The 23,172-nt window shown below is 44.6% G+C and overlaps 1 protein-coding gene across 1 annotated transcript in view; it reads left to right on the top strand.

Moving 5' to 3' along the window:
- The first annotated feature begins 14,246 nt into the window (after nucleotides 1-14,246).
- CLYBL (citrate lyase beta like) overlaps nucleotides 14,247-23,172 on the top strand; it is a 164,993-nt gene continuing 156,067 nt past the window's right edge. The window contains exon 1 of the mRNA XM_030950586.1: nucleotides 14,247-14,301. Coding sequence (XP_030806446.1) covers nucleotides 14,249-14,301 — 53 coding nt within the window. The 5' untranslated portion in view covers nucleotides 14,247-14,248. The remainder of the gene's footprint in view (nucleotides 14,302-23,172) is intronic.

The following is a 23,172-nucleotide window of genomic DNA, read 5'->3' as shown; positions in this document are numbered from 1 at the left end:
CAAACAAATCAGCACAACTGCTGTTTTGCTGATGCTGCTGCAAGACTCAAGACTTGATGTGGCTTGTGTGGGTGGTTTGGTTGGGGTTTGGGGTTTTTTTTTCGGGGGTGGGGGGAGCAGGGTTGTTTGGTGGGGTTTTGTTCAGAGATATCTTAGGGTTTTTTTCAGTAATTATATCAAGTCAATTTCATCTCTCTTTTGGGGAAATCGTTCAGGTAGAGAAGACAGTCTTCCTGATATTTTCCCAACTTCCCATGACTGCCTTTTGATTTGTTTACAATTACACATTTGGTTGATGTGTATGAAATCGTTAAACTGCCTTGATTACATGATGTGAAGAAGGGAAATGTGCAACTGGGAAGAGAGGTGATGTTGCACATCCCAGCAGGGCAGGCACATGCACAGTCTGGCCTCTGCTTGCCCTCTGAGTTGCAGAAGGTGAAAAAACTTCTCATTCTCTGGAGGTTGGTAAAGGCAAGTGGGCTGTGTTCAGCACACACCTTTTGCATGCACCTTTTGCTCTGGGATATTACTTAGGAGGTCAGTGGGCTTCCAGGATGGCCCATCCTCTCCCTTGGTAGCCCAAGGATACAAGAAGCAGTAGGCTTGTGACATTTCTTCTCCAGCCTTGCTTAGGAGCTACAAAATGGAGCAGCCAGAAAATCAGATCTGTTTCCTACATTTTTCTGCAAGTTCTCACAAGGAGCCCTCTCCACTTTCCTGCTGGAAACTGCTCTTCCCACTGGAGGAAGGCTAGCAAGACAGCTGAGAAGAAACTGATGTTCTGTCACTCTGTCTCCTTCTGCAGGCTGTAGTGACAGCAACAGAGCAAAATCATAGGTGTTCTCCTGCTGCAGGATGTCAGATCAGGGCAGCCCCTAGGCAGGTGAAGGGCAAGGCAAAGGAGAAACAGCAGGTGACCTTAAATTTGCTGTTTATCCCAGAAAGCTGGGTGACCATAGTAACACTGGATAAAAATTAGAGAGAGGCTTCCTTCCCTTCAAGAAGGACAATATCCACACACAAGGGGCAGAGTCCAAACAAAGAATTGACTTATGTACCAGGAAAATGATGGTTTATTAAACTCAAGTCTTTTCTGTTAGCCTGTTACCTGTTTCAAGTGGGGGTTTTTACTGGAAGAGACATCTTAGATCCAGAACTGAATTTCTGAATAGACCAAGACAAGCAGACAAATGTAGGCAGATTAAGAATGTGACTAAATCCCCAGAGATTTTCTTGACCAATGGATTATGTTAAGGTTACTGTGTCTATCTTTCTGTCCTTTGCAACAGCTTTGCCAACAGGTTTGTGAAGGCCCATTGCTGCCCAGAATGGGACAGAACTTGCAGTCTTGGTTTTGTTGCATGGGACACTGTCTCCTGTCCCAGTCATCCCTGACACTTCAGAGAATTGCTGATAAAATAACCTGAGCAAGCCATCTACCATGTACTTTGATGCAGAAATACACTTCTCATTGCTCCAAGTGCACAGTGTCCATATAAATACCCAGCAGAAACCCCTAGAGTTTGATGTAACCAAGAAAACCCAAAAAACCAAGGGGGAAGTAGGAAACAGAAATTCCATGAAAAATGCAAAGTTCTTGGGCTGCAAATAGATGACAGCAAGGACAAATACTCCCTCTTGCAGTTTCACTCAACTTTGAATCTCATAGCCTGAGCAAATACAGATAAAGCTGCAGCACTGCTAGTTCATATGTGGTATATAGGAGAAATCCATCTAAGTCAGGGCTTGTCACACCAGAAGTTCATGGAAAAACAAATAAATATGCTCTTAAAAGGTTTATAGGAATCAGTAATAAGAGCTGTATTTACCACAGGTAAGCTTCAAAAGAAAATCTGGGCTGTCTGGAGTGAAAGGGAAATGGAGAGGGCTTGTGTGCAGATGCTACACAAGCCAGAGGGTCCAGTTTGGTATGGACATGTTCCAGCCCTTCACATTTATTTGTGTGGGTGAAACATTTCTTTCTCTTTTACTTTTTAGCACGGCTTCAATAGAGTAGTGAAGGCATAGGAAGAAGCAGGTATTTGCCTCCATGTCTTATGAGCAGTGGCAACATCCACAGCTGGAGTAAAAAAGATTGGATAGAGCTAAAAAATTAGAGACCAATAATTATTAAACAAATAATTATTACCCACCACTTTCATTATAACTTTGGGCCATTTATTCCATCATCTCACTGCCTGCCCTGGCAGCTCAACAAATTGGTCAGGTGTTTGTTGGGGTTTTTTCCTCCTCTCCATTAGCTGTTGTTCATTGTGACAGGAACTGCTGTCTAAATTTCAGTTAGAACCTGCAGGTCCATCTTAGCAATCAACGCCTGGTGGTCTTTGGGAAACAGCATGGAAAGTTGTGTGGGAACCCAGGAAATTCCTCTGGCTGCCCTGAAGGACTCAAGCCCCTGCCCAGGGGGCTCAGAGACCTTGGTACAGAGCCCAAGACCCCTGTGCCTTTGATTTAGCCCTTGGAAAAAACAATTACCAACCTTTATATGAAGAATTACAAGCCACGTAAGTTTAAGCAGAATGATAGTGAATTTATCACAGGGTGAAAAATAGATTTTTGGAGGTTTTTAGAATGGGGGTTCAGGGGGCAAGATGGAGGAATCTGGGCGTGTCCAGCCTTTCTCCTTCTTCTTCTTGGCCTCCCTCTTCTGCTGTGATGCTGGCACTTTTAGATTGTTTTAGAGTAGAAGCTCACTGTCTAACACAGATGATAGGTATTGGAAAGTAATTGTAAATATTGTACATGTAGTTTTTAGTATAAAAAAGAAAACACCACCCCAGGGGAGGCAGTGTGCCTCTGACTGTCTTGCTGAGCGGACCTCGGCTGGACAAGAGAAAGAATTTTATAGAGAAGAAACAATAAACAACCTTGAGACCGAGAAATGAAGAGTTCTGACTCCTTTGAACACCAGGCTGGGAAAAGAGACTTTCTAACATATCTCGGGGTCACTCTGACCAGCTAGAGACCCCGAGAAGCTGTGGTGGAGGATCACAGATTGCTATCAGCAAATCGGTAACATTACAAATTAAATATCTAAAATTTGGCGTTTCTGAGGGGCCAGGTTTATTCCTGGCAATGAACACTGACAAGATTTTTATACGTGGAAAAGACTGAATTCATACTATGGTCACCAAGTGTAGCAGTCTCATTTTCAGCTATTCTGTTAAAAACTGAACAACTGAAGGCTACTTCTGAATATCCCAACGCCACGGTGGTTAATGAGGCCAGCCGTCGTTATCTGGGAGATGCACAGGCAGCTGTCAGAGTAGCTGTCACTCACAGCAGCATTAAGTACAAACCAAGGCATTAAAATAACAAACAGGAGAGGAAAGCTGGGCTGCAGAAGGATTATCCCAGGTCCTGTCCGTGCTGAAAACACCACTGACCTTCTTCCCAAAATGGCAGGCAATCACTTGGTTGTGTGGCAGTGAGTGATCCCCTGGTGGAACTCTGGAAGGCAGCCTCTTCTCAAAATTACTCCTGCTAGAGATTCTTCTTGTCTGCTTAGAGCATGGATTTCTCTTGGAAGTTTATTTCACTATTTCTGAAGATGATGATCTTTTTTTGAAGACTCTGTGTTTCCACCATGCATGACAATGACTTTCTGTTTGGTGTATGGTCTACATCTAGCCAAAATTATTTGTCATTTTTACTTTCAGTTTAACTTAGGTTTAATTGTCTTGATTTAAGCCTCTTGCACTAACACTAAGCTGCTTTTGTTTTTACTTTGGATCCAATAATTTTAATGTTTCCTCCATATGGCAGTGAGTTTTTGAAGGAAAAAACAAGGTCTGAGATGTTATTTGAATGGAATTGAAATTTGGAAAGTGAAACTAAAAATATAGATAAGAAATACCAAGTTAATGTGACATAAATGTAGGGAATTCCTGTGTGATATAGACATACTAAAAAAAAGACAAAATTTTTCACTTCTTTTGTATCTATAGTGGATGCCTTCCTTATGCCTTCAGCAGCTGGATAAGCAACACAGCTACTCCTTTGGGGTGAATGCCAGAGAATAACAGTTATAAAATACATTTCAGTGATTCCAAACAATGAATTACACCTCCTTGTCAAAAGTATTTTTGTCAAGCATAACTGGCCTGTGGGCTTATCTGTGAGTGTGGTATGTTTTAGTTCCTTTATAGTCACTTGGATCATTAGCACAGGGAGGAATACGGGTGTGTCGACCCAGTTTTTTAGTCCAATAGGTATATTGGTAAATATTCCCCCTTAAGAACATTTAAGCATTTGTTAAATTGGTAAAACCAATATTGTTTCACCAGAATCTGAATTTGGGTCCTCGTCCAGTTGTGGCTGTGCCCTGCAAGGCCAAGCTGAGGGGGCTTTGCTCCCAAACATGGTAAGTGAGAGACTATATTCTAGTTAGATCTGCAGGCTGAAACATTTCTGTGACCACCCTGAGTTCATTTCCTTTCAAACACCTTTGGTTAGCCAAGATCTCCCACTTAAACCAGCTGATTTCAACTGAACACCTTGGGGAGCAATCATATGATCCCTTCTCTCAAGTCACCCACCAGCTCAGGAGGTCCTACAGGTCACAGTAGGTCATTCATGACCACAACTGAAGCAAATCTACCTGAACGAGTCTCTACATTGCTTTGCAAAAAGCACAACTCTCTTTTTCCCTGTAAAAAATGTGTGAGATACAGGAAGTGGTATGTTTCTGCATCCACTTGTGCTCCTTTACTTGCATTTAAGTCTCAGGTTGCTCTCCAAGTTTTAGGTCTGGCCTCTAAGGTGGGAATTTTTTCAGTCCTGACCGATCTAAAGGTAGCCAAAGTTGTTAGAGGATGTATTTTTTGCCATGTGATAGCCATATGGCAATATCTCTAATGATGGATGATTCTGTTCTACTTGATGGCAGAAAATATTTATGTGTCATTAAAATCGTTGTGACAACTACTTTTCACACCATGTTAGTTACAAAACTGGAATCAGTTTAAACAGAGATTAAATGGAAAGTGTATTTCCAAGGTACTCCTGTAACGTCGGTCACTCTGAGGCTGCTGAGATGCAGGAGCTCTGTGTTCCTGATGGGCATGATAAATGTGGATGACAAAGATGTCAGCAGATACTTCAGTTCAGGATGTGGGACCAGCACTAAATTTACATTTGCCTTATCCACAGAGAGAGCTACAGAGAGCTCCCAGCTTGATCCTGCTGTGGCACATGGCATGAAGCACTGGCACGAGTCAGTGGGGGAGCTACCTGGCAACTTTACCCAATGAAATGATCACAAAACCCTACAGTCTGAACCCATGCAAAGAGGAAAGGCAAATTTAGTCAATAAAATTCTAGCTGAGACAGGACATGGGAGGCAAGGTGCTTCTGTAGATTCGCAAGGGATTCCAGGTTTTCCCAGCGGCCTGAGCCCTCCTAAGCACCTGTAAGGATCCTGAAGGAGTTCTGCTGCCAGCATTAATGGCCTGTGCTTGAGGATAGAGTATAACAAATTGTCCCACTATTAATCTGATGAAGAGTCCCTGCTTTTTGCTGGGTACCTGGCTTATTTCATTTGATGTTTCACACATCGAAAACATTCACAAAATCTAATCACACTTGCCAAATCCTTTTCTTCTGTTTATAAAAATGAGGATCTTACCTTATTGAAGTAGAGTGAGACGCCAGCCTTCAGATGTTTGATGGTCTTTGGAAAACTATTTTATTTTGAGATCCACTGCTTTCTGACATGACAGAAAGCAGCAGCATTGAAATGATGCTTCAGGCTCTATAAACAGAATAACATATTCCAAATATGCACTGCATTCAGAACATGTATTCTTACCTTCTTGTCTCAGCAAATTTACTGGTTGAGAAAATCTTACTGGAAATTAGTGAAAGCTCTATTTCCTAGTTTTCTTTTTTCTGCTTTTTTACCTTTTTGCATTAAAGGATAATGTACTATGTATAATCTTTTACATAAGAACTTCAGAAATGTTTAAGAATTATGTAAAGTCAGTCCAAGTGGTAGGTAGAATGGCTAGTTTCAAATTCTCTATGATTTCTTTAAATGTTTTTTTAATCTTTCTGTCTTTTCCTCTAGTGGAGCATAATCTCTGAAGCCAGCAGCAAACAAATCTAAATGGCTAGTAACACAGGGCTAAGGTATAACACTTTTTAACAAGGAGAAGGAAAGACTAAGTTGTACAAACCTTTAGTTTGGAATTAGATAGAAATTGAACATTCCTTAAATGTTGCCTCATGGAGAGCTGTGCAGGTAAATCAAGTCAGCTTTTTTCTACCTGTTTTCTCCTCCAGTTTCCCAGAGCTGATTCCCCAGTTCTTTGGCCATAAGGGCTTTTTTTGGAGATGCACTGGAAGGCTGCCATAGGTCCTTATTTTCTTTTATTTTGATTCACATGATGCTTTTTAGGATATGCAGGTTCCCAGTCCCTGTGATGCCTTGTGAAGGCTGACCTGGAACAGAGACCAGATGGAGCTAAAGAATAAAGTAGGTATTTATTAGAAGGCCTCAATGGATCCACCTTGGGCAGCACAAGAGCCCAGCCAGGGCTACACCCAGTGGTCACCAAATGGATGACTGGTCATGGAGTCTCATATTTTTATAAGTTCTGGTCCATTAGCACAATGGAGTTATTGTCCAATTACAGCTTTAGCCCATGAATTCCCATCCTTCTTGTTTTTCTCTCTTAATTCTGCTGTTGTTTATGCTCTTGGGTCTGAGAGTGGATCATTTGTCCTTGAGTCCCCAGCTAGAGAAGGAATTGTTTTTTCTACCTACTCCATGAAGAGAGCTTACTATCCCCTCATATGAAGCTCAGAATTACACACTAAAGCAGCACAAAATCTGAAAAATATAAAAGCTAAAACCTGAGGCATCACCTGCTGCATGACCCTGGGCACGAGCATTCATGGCCTCAAGTGCCACAGCCATCCCTGCTCACAAGTCACGCTCGCTGCCAAAGCGGTGCCTTGTGCTGCCTCCATTTGTGTGCCCCTCGGCTTGTGGTTTCATAACCTCCTTACAAACCACAGCATCACATGCCCAGGGGCTGTGCAGATGTAGGAAGTGGACCTGAAAACTAACAGAGAAGATCAGCTGGTGGATAGTCTGTGGAACAGAAATCTCCAGCATGGACACGCTCACAGGAGTTTAATCTGCTTGATGTGGAAGTGTCTGAACCTCCATTCAGAAATACTAAGACTCTTCTGCAAAGTACATAGGGACCTGGACTAGCAGCAACCGGACTAAAAAATAAAATCAAACAAAATCACAGCTAAAACTGTGATTAGAAAAAAAAATTAATAAAACTTGCAGAGTAACAGAAATGTAGTATAAACATGTTCCACCTTGTGCCAAAAAAATGGCTCTGTTCTACTTACCTGGTAAATATCATGATTTCTGTGCACAAATTTTTTCTTTAAATGTTGGCACCTCACAACTGAAATTTTATTTTGCCTCCTAGTTTGCTTGAAAATGAGTGTAAAGCAGAGTTCAGCTCTCCCTTACACAGAGTGAGTTTTAAAGACACCACTCCAGTTAGACACACACACACAAACAAACAAACAAACAAACAAACAAACCCGAGGGTCTCTGCCTTTTAGACACGCCCACTTTCCTCCCCCTTCCGCCAGTAAACAGCTTCTGGCTGCAGATTTGATCCTTTATGGAAGCGATTTTTAAGATGCTGGCTGACCTGTCCAGCACCCTGGTAATCCTCAAATCATCTGCTCGCCACCCTCACGAGGAGATGTCACCAAAAAGGCTTGTTGACAACCTTCTGCTGCACTAAGGACGAGTTTGTAAAACTGCCACTGTCTTACTCAGTTCAACTTCACCACATGGTTGCATAAAACTTTGGCTTCTGACAATTTCACCAAGACTACTGACAGAAGAAGATTGTACAGAAAAAATACTTTTGTTTTCCAGTTCGTTTTGGCTTAGATTAGATTGACACTTATCTCTATAACAGTTTGTGAATTAATTAATTTTTTTTTTTTAAATCTACCAGTTATTTTTTGAAGTCTGAATGTTCTTTACATGTATGTTCTCATACAATGCTTTTTAAATATCCAAATACCATATTTTGTATTTGTATGAAGCTAAAATATTTTAATTATATTTGCATCATATATTCAGTTTTTTGCTGTTTCCATATATCGTGAATAATTCTCAGGTCTTAACAAGAGCTTGTATGGCAAAAAGTCAGTAATTTAGTGATAAAATAAAAACTGTGATATTATAAGCACCTATGAATCCTTCAATCAAATTTTGCATTGAGTAATAAGTACTAATCTCAGCTAAACTGTTTTGTTACACATACAGCATGCTGTGATCCCAAACAACTCCTTAATCCACTATTTTAATAATAGCCTATGGATTAAGGGATCTATACTGTATACTGACACAATGTATTGAGTTCAGGTTCTATAGATGAGCATTTCTGTGATCCATTTTAATGGCACACAAGCCATCATAGCATTATGGTGTCAACAAGCCTGCAGATTATCTCCTGGCTTTCGAAGCATTCTGCAGGAAAGTGAGCTTAATCAACCTCCAGAAAGGTGAAAACATTATCAAATCTATAGGGAGACAGGACTTTGAAATAAAAGTGATCATATAATGACCAACAAGCATTTTTATATAATCACCTATAAGATACACAGAATGTTTGGAGTTTTGAAATTTGTCAAAATAACAATGTTAAGGACAGTCTGCTTTCTTGGCCACTCCTTCTCAACATGTGCATCATAATTTTCTCCTGGCATCCTCATTTCCTCTCACAATTTGCCAGCATTTCATGTAGGAAACCCACCATGATGCACTTCACTCTTTTTTTAATTGACTTGCTCCAAATAGCCCCGTGGTCTGTTATATTCCTGCCTCTGCACTACAGCGTCGCTGCCTCGCTTTAAGTCAAACCGCAGTGCCTGAGCAGAGGCTCTCCAGCACCAGTGCAAAGGAGAGGAGTGTCCCCACCACCCACTTCACCTGGAAACGTCACCTTGTGACCATTAAGGTCATTTTCCCCAAGCTCTGCCGGTAGTCAGGGAAAGGACACCCTTCTGCTGGAGTAGGAGTTGTTGTTGCCAGCTCATATGAAACCCAGTGCAGAAACCACATCTCTTTTTGTAAGAGATCACCTGCTCCCACCTGGAGAACTGGCAAGCAAACCTCTCCAAAGCCTCTTCCAAACTCTTGTTTCCCAGTTGTTTCCCCTGTTTCCCCACCCTGCCCCACCTTCTAATCTTTCCCAGCCAGTATACAGAGCACATGGGTGTGTTCTGCTTCCCAGCATGAATATATTTTGACTTTTCTGAATTTCAGTGATTCCATGCAGCTACTTTTCAATAATCTCCTCCCAAAATTGCATAGTACATAACAGCATCTGGATTGTATGGCAAAGAATTCACTGTAATGTCCTCCTGATGCCTGGAAACAGGAATTCTTCATATCTCCTATCAAGCATTTTCTTCAATTTATGGCTGGACCTGTTCTTCTAGTTTATACTCCCTGCAGCTTCACCTCAGCTACTGGCCCTTTGTTTTTTTCCAGATGTTTCTGCCTTTTTGGACTTTTTCTATCTGTTGATGATGCTTACCAGTATCCCCAGTTTACTGCAGAAGGGAAGAGTTTGATTTCAAAGGTGGAGAACCAGACTTGGACAAGCAACCTCCAGAGAACATCCCAGGTAAGCAGGGGTATTAACCTTTCCTGAGATCTGGAGAGGATCCGAGAGCATAAAGCTGTGGATTTCCCCTGGTTCAACAGGATGATGGTAGCAGGGGCTCTCTGCCCTTCCCAAGAGGAGGAAGCAGCTGCCTGAGTGGCGCTTCTGGGGTAGTTGAGAAAGGGAAGCTTTGGGCCCTTCAAGACCACAGAGAAAGCTTTTCCTGACAAAACAATCCTGTCTCAATGTACCAGGGCTATTCAATCCATTTTCACCAAAATCCACCTTCCATCACTCTAAATGCCCCAGATGATGTACTCTACATGGATTTATAGTGGATTAAAACACTGCACTGCTGGGATACAACACACACTGCAATTCCATTGAACATAACAGTGCAATGAATAGACATTGGGCAATTAATTTTTCATCGTGAAAATGCTGACTTATTTCCAGTTGTATGATAACACAGTTTTGGGGGAGGTTCTCAAAACTTTTTGGTGCTGGAAAGCACATTCCTCCTTTGGCTCTCATCCCACAGGAGGAGATGTGTGACTTGAGGGAGTGCTGTGTGCTGTCTGGTCTCAGGTTTCTGTGGTTGAGATGACCCCCAAGGTATTAGAAAGTCTCTTTTTTCCCCAGCCCTGTGACTGAAGAAATGGAGATTTGTCAGCTCTGCTTTTCAAGGTTGTTTATTTTCTCTTATCTATTACATTCTTTCTCTAACCTGCTGAGATCTGTCCAGCAGGTCAGGTTGTGGCACAGCCCCTGCCCTTGGGGTGGTGTTAGCTTTTTATACTATGAACTACATGTACTTTATTTTCAATAATATTCCAACACCTATCACCTATGTTAGACAGTCTGTCTCTACCCTAAACCAATCTAGAAGTGCCACCATCACAGCAGAAGATGGAGGACGAGAAGAAGAAGGAGAAGGACAGGACATGCCCGGATTCTTCCATCTTGCCTCTTGAACCCCCATTCTAAATCCCCAAAATTCTACTTTTTCACCCTGTGACAAATTAACTGTCATTCTACTCAAACTGTTGTGGCTTGTAACTCTTCACACAAAGTTGGTAATTGTTTCCACGGACTAAAATCAAAGGCACAGGTGTTTTTGACTCTGTACCAAGGTCTCTGAGCCCCTTGCCAGAGTCTCGAGTCCTCCAGGGCAGCCAGAGGAATGTCCTGGGTCCCACCAGTCTGGTGGCACAGGAGGCACAGCAGGACAAAGCTCCCTGGGGGATCTGTGGTCTCCAAGCTGGGGGGCAGCAAACACTTGGGCAGGTAGGAGTTGAGGCCCAAAGCAGCATGCTCACCACAGGAGCATTGTAACACTGCTGGCCAGCAAAAACCAGTGCCTGTCACAGAGAGGCACAGGAGCCTCAGCCAGATTGGTGCCAGCAGTTATTTCCCATTCTTGTGCACAGGAGCTGAGGAGGACATCCTTTTGTGTTCATACAAACACAGAGAGGAAGGCACAACATGCCTTGGCTGTTATGATGCTCATTTCTCTCTTGAAAATCAAAGTAAATGAGTGTCAAGAGGACACTGACATGCAATAGCTTCAGGCAGCAGCACGGCTCTTTTTTTCTACTAAGGTGCCAATAAAAAATTTCTTTTTATCAGCATGGTTTATTAATAGTTCTGGAGTACACTGCTTCTTTTTCCCTTTCTCATTCAAAAATACTTCGGTTTGTCACTATCATACCATTAAGAGATCATCATAGAATTAGAAAATGCTTGTAGAACAAGGACCACCACATATCCTACCAAAATATTTGGTTTGCTCTTTTGTAGCAACCTTATTCGTTCAACATCTCAAAAGATAATAGACCAAGATTACAAATAAGGTGTTTGAAATCCAGCAATTTTAAAAAATACTGGACATTAAATGTACACTGTGTTTGGTGTGATGTTTTATTGAAATATGAGAAGAAAAACTGGTAGGCAGTTATCCTTTTTAAGAATATTTTTCCTAATCCTTTATAGTTGCTAAATGATTTTCACCAAGACAGTCCATGAGTCATTTGACCTTCATAATTTATTATTTATCTGAGAAATTGCAGGATCCCTCCCTCTGATTACTTTGTGTGCAGTTATCTCACGTTGAGCTGAAACATTTGTGCACATGAGATTTTGCAAGGAGACACAAAACCCAAAAGCACCCACAGAAGTATCCTAATTCTGATGAGCAGTCCCAAATTAGCCCTGTAACCCTTTTCTGCACATATTCTTCATGCACACACAGCTCCGGGGGTCTTAATCCCAACCATACTGCTGTTATAGGATTCACATCCTCAAAAGTACCTCACACCTAACTCTTGAGGATGCCAGTGAGAGTTAGGCTCATAAATACCTTCTGAGCATCCTGGAAAGTGTTATACTGCCTTAATCCAATTAAGTGAAAACTTAGCATCTTTAAAGGGCTTCCCATTTTAAAAGGACAAGACAGATGCAGTATTTTTCCCAGAATACAGAAGGGAAAAGATGGTAATGAGATTTAATTAATGTCCCTGTGTTCCCATGATCATTTACAAGTCAAAGGGATGCAACAGGCCAGGACAGTCCAGGTTTGTCAGCACTGGTTGATGCACAACCCACGCTCAGCTGCTAATGGTGAAGAAAGGTTATTTGGACTTCTGACAAAACCTGACAGCTGCTCCTGCCAGCACAGTGTCCTGCCTCCCCCTGATGTCACACTAAATGCTGTTCCTGCAATGACGATTCTTCTCTTGTCTCTGGTGACCAGTGACAGGACTCGATGGAAAGGTAGGAAGATGTGTCAGGGGAGGTTTAGGTGGGATGTTAGAAAAAGGTTCTGCCCCCAGAGGGTTGGGGCCTGGAGCAGGCTCCCCAGGGCAGTGGTCACAGCACCAGCCTGACAGAGCTCAAGAGGTGTTTGGAAAATTCTCTCAGGCATGTGGTGTGACTCTTGGGGATGGTCCTGTGCAGGGCCAGGAGTTGGACTTTGATGATCCTTGTGGGTCCCTTCCGACTCAGGACGTTCTATGGTTCTGTGATGCACATTTCAGGGGTTCTGCCTGGTCTGGCTGTACCCCTGCTCACATCCTCTCCAGGCTGCTGCTCTGCTCTGCTCTCCTCTTTCTACAGGGAGCCATGGAGAAACAACAGCCAGGAGGGTCTATCAGGTGTCACACATCTCTTTTTTTCCCCCCACTGCAGGCCATCCTTATCAGAGAAGTGGGGAAGGAGAGCATTTTGTACACCTGCGAGTCTTGGAGCTGGAAGGGGAAAAGATAATAGAGGTGCCAGGAAGGAAATCAGTCCCTGCAGAAATAAGAGAGGGGCAAGGAGACAAGTCCAAGGTTCTCCTCCAGCATGTTGTGCAATATCATCCTTTGTGAGAAGTTCCCCACGGAGGTAAGGCTGGAAGGAGGAGAGAGCAAAGGGAAGGAGGCTACAGTGACAGGAGGGAGAAGGAGCAGTCTCTGCCACACACAGTTCACTGGATCTGTGCTGAGAAGGGTTAACACTGTCATGCTGCTGGTGGTAAGGAAATGTTTGCTATCTCAGTGTGTCAGATTCAAGGGGTATCACCCATGACTTGCACGCAAGATTACATGGGGGAGGGAAGCTGAGCACAGGTCACGTTCACGGTTCAGCACAGCTCTGCAGAACAGCAGATTTTATTTTTGATAGGAGAGGAAGCTCATGCTTTGCTGACACCACTTCCCCAGTAAAGTGATGCTAAGCCACACTGGAAAATTTCCACACAGCTCGCTGACAAAGGAAAGCCAATTGTGTGTCAGGAAAAGAACAAAGTTATATGGTAAAACTCAGTGATCCTGGGAAAGAAAAAGCCCTTCCATGAAGACTTGGGATGAACCTACGTGGATGTGATCTTGGGTTTTCCAAGGAATGGGGGCACTGGTTTGGGGTGCTTCATTATCCATCTCCTGTTTTTATGAAAGCTGCTGCAACTGAGTGTCTTGGGGATCTCTCTCCCATGGCCAGGGCAACATGTTCAGCAGTTGTGGGAGGGCAGGAATGAGAGATAACAGGACAGAGGCGGCATGATCCAAGTGTGTGTCCTTTGGAAATGAAGCTGAAATATCTACAGTATTGGAGGACTTGCTGGAATTATACTTTGTGGCTCTGGCACATTCCAGCATCATGGCAAAGAAAATTATATTCTATGCTCAGTCTGAGTTTGGACTGATGGAAAATAGAATCAGAATCCCTATTTCCTTTTCCAGACCCTTTTCTTCGCAAGTTCGTTTCTTTCCTACCCCGCCCACTGCTACTTCCCGTGTTATCTTCGGTCTTGTCTCTTTCTCCTCTGCACGAACGAACCGTTCCCACTCGCGGCAGTCACTCGCGCACCGGGGGCAGCGGAGCTGGAGCATCCGGTCCCCGCGGGCTGCGGAGCCGGGAGCCGCTGGAACAGCGGGAGCGCGGCCCCGCCCCGGGAGCGCGCCTCAGCCTGACGTCACAGCCGAGAGAGAGGCGGGGGCGTGCCGCGGGCGCCGCGGGCGCAGCCAATGGGAGCGCGGGGCGTGTCCCAGCGCCGCCAATGGGAGCGCGGGGCGTGTGGCGGCGGCGCGATGGCGGCGGGGCTGTGCTGGCGGGCCGGGCTGCGCGCGGGGAGGCGGAGACTGTGAGTGACGGGCCGCGCGCGCGGGCGGGGCGGGGCGCGGGACCCCCGGCACCGCCTCCCCTCCCCCTTCCCCCGTCTCCCAGCCGGAGCCGGCCCTGACCGGGGCTCCCCCGATCCCCCCGGGTGCGTCGGGGCTGCCCTCAGGCACGGGCAACCTGGGAATGGCAGCCGGCTTCCTGCTCTACGGGACGGTGTCCCTGCCGCGGCAGGGGAGTTGGAATGAGGTGGTCCTATAGGTCCCTTCCGACCCGAACTATTCCGTGATTGCTCCCGTTACCGGCACGTTGCCCTTGCCCCGTTGTCCGCTTTGGTGCAGCTCCTGCCCGGAGGGTGACCTTGGGTCTTTGCCATTCGTGCGCCCGGCCTTGGAGCGAGGGGGCTCCTCAGGGCCCCGTGCCCCATTTCCAGCTGGGGGAGCGGGGCCAGGCGGGCCGGGTCCGCACCGGGGGCCTTCCCGTTGTTTAAACAGCATCCTGTGCCGCCTGCTCCATCGATGGCTCGGCATAGGTGGTGATGTGGGCAGAAGCAAAGGCCCCCCCAGCATCCCTTATCCTTGGGATTTCCTGGGAGCCCCCTGTGAGCCCGAGGGTGCGGCGTCCCCGTGCTCCTGTGGGGGAATAGTGCTGTGGGGGGACACTGCTCCTGCAGCGCCTGGATGAGGCAAGGTCGTGTAGGCGACGCATGTGCGCTTGTCAAGGGCCCGAAATCACCCGGTCTTTCCCACAGGTGGGTGAATAGCTGTCAGGAATAGCACGGATTTCGGCAGGATGATAGGAAAAGCTCTGCTTTAAATAGAGGATCGCCATACAGGTCAGTGTTGCAGGATCAGGCTCCGAGTGACAAGTGGCACAGAGGACAAAAGCTCCACTGCACCTTCCTCCTGGAGATGTGTGCAGGTTTCTTGTCCAGCTTTCTGCCTGCAGGTGTGTGCCTGCCTGTTCCTGGGGGGCGAGGAGTGGCTGCTGCCAGAGGGAGGGATTGATGGGTCTGTGCTCATTTAAGGAAGGTTTTCAACAGCACTGCTAGAAAGAGAACATTTTTTTTTTCTCTAGTATTGATATTAGGAAGGCAATCAAGTGTTAATTCATTTTAATATCAATTTTTAAAGCTTTAAATTCTCACATTCTCTGCTGAGACCGTGGTTCTGTAAATATTTTATAGCTGAGTGACAAAAGCCTATGCGGTCTGTAAAACTGTAACGTAGATGTTACTGTGAACATGCAATATTGATGTTGGTGTTCTTGGGGAGCCTCAGGGACAGCTGGAGTGCTTTGTGCTGTGCTAGAGGCACTCTGAAGAGCCCAGTAAGTCCATGTCAGTCATTCCTGCCCACAGTAATGTCCTGCCTAGCACCCAGGGTCATTTTTCCAGCCTGCCTCCTTCAGCACACTTTTACAGCCAGTTTCTGGGGAGGATGCATGCACATACATGCCTTTTTTCTCCCCTTGTTTTCAACCCCTTTGCCCCATATTGGTGCAGAATCATAAATGCTATGCCTTGCTATTTCTGGTCATGAAGAATTTTGAATATTCATACAGTGGGGGAAGAGGAATCTACACAGTGTGAGGGCAGGGGTGATGACGTTTATGTGTGTGCAGCCCCTGTTCAGGGCTGGGAGAGGAGGCTGCCTGCATGCCCATGGTGAGGCTGCTCTCTTCCAGCTGGGGCTCAGAAGGGCCTTCCTTTGGTGCTGCCCTGGGTTGGGACATGGCTGCCAGGCATCACAACACCCTTGCATGAGTCCCAGAAGATGTGATGGCGTCCCCATAGTGGAATTTGACTGCTCCTTGTCATCAGTGCTGCTATGGAGCCCAAGAGGCCACTGGGCAGGTAGAGACCACAGAATTTTGGTCATTCAAGCAGTTGGAGACCACAGCAGGATGAGGCATGAGGAGTCCTTGCTCACTGTGTGCACTTGGGAGAGAAAATACAGGGATGACTTCAAATGTCAGCAATCAATGAACATGCTGATTGGATTTAATTAGCTCTTGTGTCCCATAGAGCTCTCTGCCATGCTGTTGGACTGGGACCCTAATTACAGCAGGTACCTCGGATGTGGTGTGGCTGCCTTTCCAGCTGCTGCCCTCCTCCTTCATGTGCGTGCTGCTGCCCCTCTGAGGCTGGGGGGAAGCAGTGCTGCCCGGAAAATGTGGACCAAGTATTTGTGTTATTATCAGGCAGGTACCCAGAGCTGGTTTTTCTTATTTATCATGTTCCAGAGCCTACTGGGCTCTCCCTGTCTGTGAAGGATTTTTGTATTGGAAAAAGTTAAAAAACCCCTTAATCCAGCTGTTTTTACTAGCAAGTGCAGCTGGTTTTTGCTGTTGTTCTCTCTTTGCTTGGTGATTATGTTGTAAGAGAGGAGCATTGCACATGTAAGCACGGTCACCTGTTTGCCCTCAGCAAGCCAGGTCACCCACGTACAAGAGGGTTTTTTTACTACATATATTCATTTACATGGCATACTCCAGGCAGATCCATACCCACATGCCTGCACTAAATCAGTCAAAGGCAGCATCCACATCTCAGTGGAACGCTGCAGAGTGTGGAATATACAGTGTGGGCACGTAGAGCCTGTTGTGCCAAAGGGGCAGACCCTGGCATGCCTGCTAGGAACAAAGGAGCCTGACGAGTACTAACCCCGTGTCAGATCTTCTTCAGAGACTGTGCCTATGTCATTTAAAATTTCTAGCATTGGGAGTTTCTTTTCTCATCATCAATTTTCATCATCTTCCCTCCCAGGAGTCCACCACTCCTGTGTCTTGTGTTTCAGGCTCCAAGTCTGTGTCAGCTTGGTAAATTAGTGGAGATGTTGTTTTTCATGTATTGGACACTGGAGGGTGCTAATGCAATGGGAGCTGAAATTGTTCTAGCAAATTAAAGGGTTCCCTTTTGATAGTTGTGAAATAGTTTTATTCTTTGTTGCACGGTTTAAATGGAAAGACATAAATTGTGGTCCTTACCAGTAGCTGATCCTGTTCAGCGTGTGCAGAGCTGTGACCAAGAATATCAATAAAGTGTTATGTCTGTGAGGGATTTCTTTCCTTAACCTCAATCAAAAAAAATCACTCATTTTATGTTCTACACATTTTTAAGTGTGTCTTTCGAGATTATGGCCTCGGGGTGAAAATTATTTGAAAGTGTGACTTTCTAGTGATAAAAACACTTTATCTGCCAGAATTGTTGAGCTGCATGTGCAGAGTCTGCTTTTCTACAAGGTCACTTTGGTTCACCCAAATGAATATTGTTGTGTTGCTAGTGGGGTGAGAACCTGATAGCAGCTCACATTGAGGAGGGCACCCATTGGGGACACCCTGAGCACCCCTAATCAGGTCCCTGGCACTGCAATCCTGTCTCTGGGGGTGGACCTGATGGAGCCTCAGTCTACCTTGCACTGCTGGGCTGTGTGTGAGGGCATTCCATCACAGGGAGTGTGTGTAGGATGGAGCATTCCATCAGCCATCACTGCTAGGCCAGGTGAAGCATGTTACAAAACTGAGCCTTAGCTCTGGTGTTTCAAATTCACTCAAACATTTTTGTCTGGTTAAAGTTACATTGAGAGGTCTTAGAGCATAGGAGGTATTACCTGTTCACTCTGCTCCAGCTTTCTGCTCTGCTCTCCTTTGCCCTTGGCAGGAAGACATGGGGCCTATATAAGGTCCCTGTTGTGCACTCTGGCAACTCCACAGTTGGCATGAAGGACTGTGAAACTACTGCCTGAGCCAGTTTTCATCCTGGCAGCAGCAGAGGTATGATAATGGATAATTAATGCTTATGAGAAGCAGGGTGCAAAGCTGAGCGTGTCCAGCTAATCACCACTGGCACCTCAACTGGTCTGCTAAAGCCCGCTCTGTTCTGGACAGTCCTGTGTGCTCCTCTACCTGCCCTTCCAAACTCATCACCCAAATGAAAGCCAGTATTTGAGCAAACAAAACCGGGTACAAATACACCTTCCTTAGACGCCTTTCTTGTTTGATATGCATGGCAAGTGAGTTACTCCTCTGTCTCATTCCTTTTGCAAATGAATTGGGCTGTCCTGTCCTGGAAAATATTGTTATCTTGCAGTGTTATATCGGTCAGGTTTTATTCTCTCCCAGGTGTTGAGGTTTGCTTACATATGATTCAATTTTTATTTCTTTTTAAAATAAGCAGGTTTTTTCTGAATTCCTTCTTGAACTGAAGATGTCTATGAGCACTGGAAAAAGAGCCATTGGATAAGGAAGCCAGAATCTCCTGTTCTGGTAGCAGTAGGGGCCTGCTGTTCATCTCACAACCAGAAGCACAGACAATGTCACAGCAGAGTCGCTTGGGTGTTTATCAGAAGCAGCAGAAATGTACCTAGTTAAAAGTTTACACTTCCTTTGCCAAGAGTTTTAGTAGCTTACCAGAATAGAGTTACAAGGTGATGTGAGCGGAAAAGCTTTTTAAAAGCATAGTAGTAAGGAGTGGTACTGAAGACACTGCTTTAGAGTAGTCTAAACACACAGATGAAGTCTAAGCAGACAGAAGATCTGGTTGACAGTATTGGTCTGGTTTAGCAGCTTTCAGAGAAGACTGCTTCTTCCATCACAGCTCCATGCTTCCAAGCAGAGAGCCAGGGTATGCACCCTGGTGTTGTTTCCAGAACCATCATGCTAGCTGTGGTGCCAAAAGGATTTGAATTTGTGGATTTTATATAGACGGTGTCTTAAGTTGGAGTGGGAGACCTTTCTCCAGGAGAGAAGGTTCATGGACCTGCCACCAAACCTGTGTGTGTGACTGCACTGAGTTTAAACACTGCCAGCTGCGGGATGGCGGTCCAGTGCCCCTCCTGCTCAGGGGCCCTGCATGGGAAAGGAGGGGGTGTGTTCCCTTGGTGGGTGCTCAGTGCCTTCCATCATTGAGCTTTCATGCACTTGGGCAGTACTTCTTGGCTACTCATAAAGGCTGGGGGAGTGGGATCCCTGGAGTTTTCATACCTGTTGGGGAGATTGGCCTGTACTTGAGGTCTCTTGTCTTAAGAACCGTTCTGGCAGGTAAAAGCCCCTTGATGCTAAGAGCTTTGTAGAATTTCTGCTGATGAACCCCTGTGTATCTCCTCCTGTCCTCTGCACATCATGTGAGTTTCTGGTGGTGGTTTTTCCTGGACCCCTTTCTCACACCTCCCCGAGTTCTGAACCTCCTTGTCTGGAAAGGGGAAACACTCAATTTGCCCTTTTTTTGTCAGCTGGGCTGTGCATGGAGGTGTTTCTCCAGACACTGCCCTTTTATGCACTTCCCTCTTCCACCCCGCAAGGCTGAGGAGCACAGCAGGTCTGCAGAACTTCGACTGCAAGTGGGTCTGGAGGTCAGCTTGTGGTTACTTAGCCCTGGGATGTTGAACAAGTCTCCTTCATATATTTTCCCTTATTTTCTGGTCAGACCTATATTTACTTCTCAGGTCTCCCTGCGCCGTTTAAATCTCCCGGCATCACTGGTGTAAATAGGATTTGCCTGTCCCTGTGAAATGGGCATCTCTGTGGCTGCTTGCCCTGTCTTCTCTGGCTCTTTGTGGGACATGGCTGTCCAGTTGTCATTGTCTGCATGGCCAAACCTGCCTTCTTCTCTGCCTTTTTAATTAAAAAATCGTTGGCATCAGAGGCTCTGCAGCAATGAAAGGGGAACGATGAAACTTTGAAGAATTTGGGGTATAAAGTTGATCTCTAAATTTTAAGGTACTCATTGCACTTAAGCAGTTGATACATTTTATTATTGAGCATTCAGGTGACCTAATTTCCCTTAGTACTGTACATTTAGCTTTATACATCTGCACCTAATTTGTAAAAAAGGACTTAATGAGAAACTTCAAACAGTTTAAATGTCAATTACAAAGAAAGCGAGGTTTTAAAGTTCCAGTAATCTGTCCATATTGGTCATCGAAACATGATCCCAGGTGGACGTTAATTCGAGACAGATGGCATTCCAAAGGCACAATTACAAAGAGCTTATATATTTTCAACACTAACAAGCTGTCACGCTATGTTGTAGCTACACTTCCACTACTGTATAAGCACAATTGCTGTTTTATCTGCTGTGGACTTGGTAATAAAGGGGTTTGATTCCCCACTCTTGATATTGTCAGTGGGATTTTTGTGAACCGGAGAGTGGGGTTAGTTAGTGTGAATATCTTTCATCTGCCCAGCCTATTGGGTCGGGGGGTTGTGTTTGTTTCTGTGGTTTTTGTTAAGTTGGTGAAATGCTCTTCAAGGCAAGGAGAGGAAATATTGAATATGGGCATAACAAGGCTAGTTCATCACAGCTATATTTCTATTTCCTGGCAACATTAATTAACTTCAGCCTTATCAGCTGCCGTGCAATAGCTATGATGATTTGTTAAAACCCCCAACATCCTGGATGTTTGCAGTTAAAAAGTCATCTGAAAGCCTTTGGAGTAATGCACATGTTACTTGGAAGACTGAAGTCCAAGGGATTAATAGTGGCTTGACTTGCAGTGGTGTAAATGGGCAGCAGCTTGGCTGCAGCCAGGCAGGAGTGCTACCCTGGGAAGAAGGCAGTTGGAATTATTTTCAGATTTCTGAAAATATTCCTAGGCCCAAAGGCAGAGGTGGAAGAGCAAGGTCAAGGATGAAGCAAGGTCAAAGCAGGGTTTCCATTAGACTGAAGCATCAACATGTGGAGTAGTTGATCAAGTAGTAGATGCCCCTAGCCATGGCAGGGGGTTGGACTAGCTGACTTTTAAAGGTCCCTTCCAGCTCAAACTCTTCTATGTGGTAGATGGCAAGTTTGTTGTAGAAGGACAATGTTTGGTATCTAGTTAGTAGTGGAGGTGGGCAATGATCCGTGTAACTGAATGATGAAAGTTAATTTGGCATAATTTCCAGACTTTTTGTTTGTTTCTTGAAACCAGGTCACTGAAAAGCAAGACTTGCATGTCTATGACTAGACGGTGTTTTAATAGGCTTTAAAAATTCTGTGCTGTTAGCAGCAAGATTAATAATGCTCCCCAGGAAGGCTTTTAAGCTCCTATGGGCACGAGGGTCCTCTAAGAGGTGCTGAGAATTAAAAGCTTATATTTCTGCTCGTTTATCTACCTTTCATTGGTAAGTGGAGAAGAAAGCAGGAAGGCTGAGATGTTCATCCTCGCAAGGCAGGAATTAAATGGTAAGCTTACACTCTTTAATTTTTGTTTTTCATTAATGAATGTTATAAATGGGTTTTTTTAAAAGCATCATACCTGGCTTCCATTTTTGAAGGAGCTGTAGGTGCTATTTGAAATATGCAGCTCACCAACAAGTGAATTGGACTCTTGAGCCACACTTGAAACAAAATACCAATTTTACCTGCAGTTTTACTAGGTTTCCTGGTTTATGCAGTGGCATTTGAATGGCCTCTAGTAATTGTTTTTAGCAGGAAAAAAATTCTAACAAAAATGAAAAACACAACTCAAAGCTCATTAGCACTGTATTTGGCATGCCATGAATCGTTAAATCTTTATATAAATGCAGAAGTAATTTGTAACAAACAAAATCCTTTCCTTTTTTTGGAAAGGCTTTCTTTTGACTTTTTGTACACACTGCTAAGGTGCAGTTTTCCAAACACTGGATATTATTACCAGAATAAGAGCAGAACCAATCAATATTTTAATTAAATATTATCTATAATCCTTGAGTGTCAGATATACTTAGTTGTGATAAGTGAAAAATATTAGGTGCAAAAAAAAAATACTAATAAATACTTAGGGTGTTTTTAACCTATTTTTTTTTACCTAGATGTGATGTTATTGTGTGTTGTTCTCAAGTGGTTTCCCCTTGGATTTTCCCAGTGCTTATCAGGGGAACATACTGAAGTCTTTTTATTTAGATCAGGCTTCGCTTTGAGAGTAACTAATTGTTCAAGTCCAAGTGGGAAACTTTCTTGCACCTGGAAAATTAGGAAAGCAAAAGATGTCCACATCCTTTCCCTGGTGGTTCTTCACCTGTGAATTTGAACTGCAGCGGTAGTAAAAGTTTTGTGGACCTCATTTTATGTGAGATCATTAGACGACAGGAGAATTCAGGACTAGCTGCCCTTCATAATTCAGGACACTGAAAGGTGCCATTTATAAGCTCAAAGTGCCTGCAGGAAGGCAAAACAGGCTTGTAAAACCCATGCTCCAAACCCTGAAAGGGAACCGGTTTGTACTGCTGCTTGCAGCCTTAGAGTGGCAAAATTGCAAAGGTGGTGGGGTTTGGTTTAAAAAAATGGAAAAATACCTGCCTTTAATATTTCATGTAATAACTTGCGTTTTCACACTTCTTGTGTTGATAACTCTTTTCCCAAAACAACCCCAAAACATCCCAGGCAGTGATCCCAGTAAAACCTTAGCAGTTGAACTGCCCAGCTGTTGGACTTACTGTCTTCCCTGTTACAGCCCACTGTTTTGCTGAGCTGTTAATTTGGCTATAAAATAAGTCTGTCCTGGCTTTTTAATACTATTTTGCAACTGGTGACCTTTGCCCATGATATGGGCCAGGCATTTTGTAGGGAGAGCTCCTGCCTCCTTATTGCTTGAGAAGGAGTAGCAGCATGTACAACACTTGAACGGGGGTGATATGGTGATATGCTGTTGTTACAACTTTGAACAGGCAATGTAATCTGCAAAATTCACAATATGCTTTATGGATTTAGAAAGCCTGAAAGGCAGCCCAAAGAAACACTGAGCCCAGTGTTTTTTCCCAGCGCATGTACTGCTTTCCTTACCTGCTCCCCTGTTAATCCTCAAATAAGAGCTGGAGCTGTTGTTTTAAAGTTCATGACCAAAATGTAGCAATTGCTGCCTGGAATGAGCCATCCCTGTCTCTAATCTGAAATGGCTGGGGCTGAACTCTTCCAGTCAGGCCAGAATAAGCCAAC

This window comes from Camarhynchus parvulus, chromosome 1, assembly GCF_901933205.1.
Source record: "Camarhynchus parvulus chromosome 1, STF_HiC, whole genome shotgun sequence".
NCBI classification, from domain to species: domain Eukaryota; kingdom Metazoa; phylum Chordata; class Aves; order Passeriformes; family Thraupidae; genus Camarhynchus; species Camarhynchus parvulus.
The sequence above is the reverse complement of the archived record's forward strand: the minus strand, read 5'-3'. Positions and strand labels throughout refer to the sequence as shown.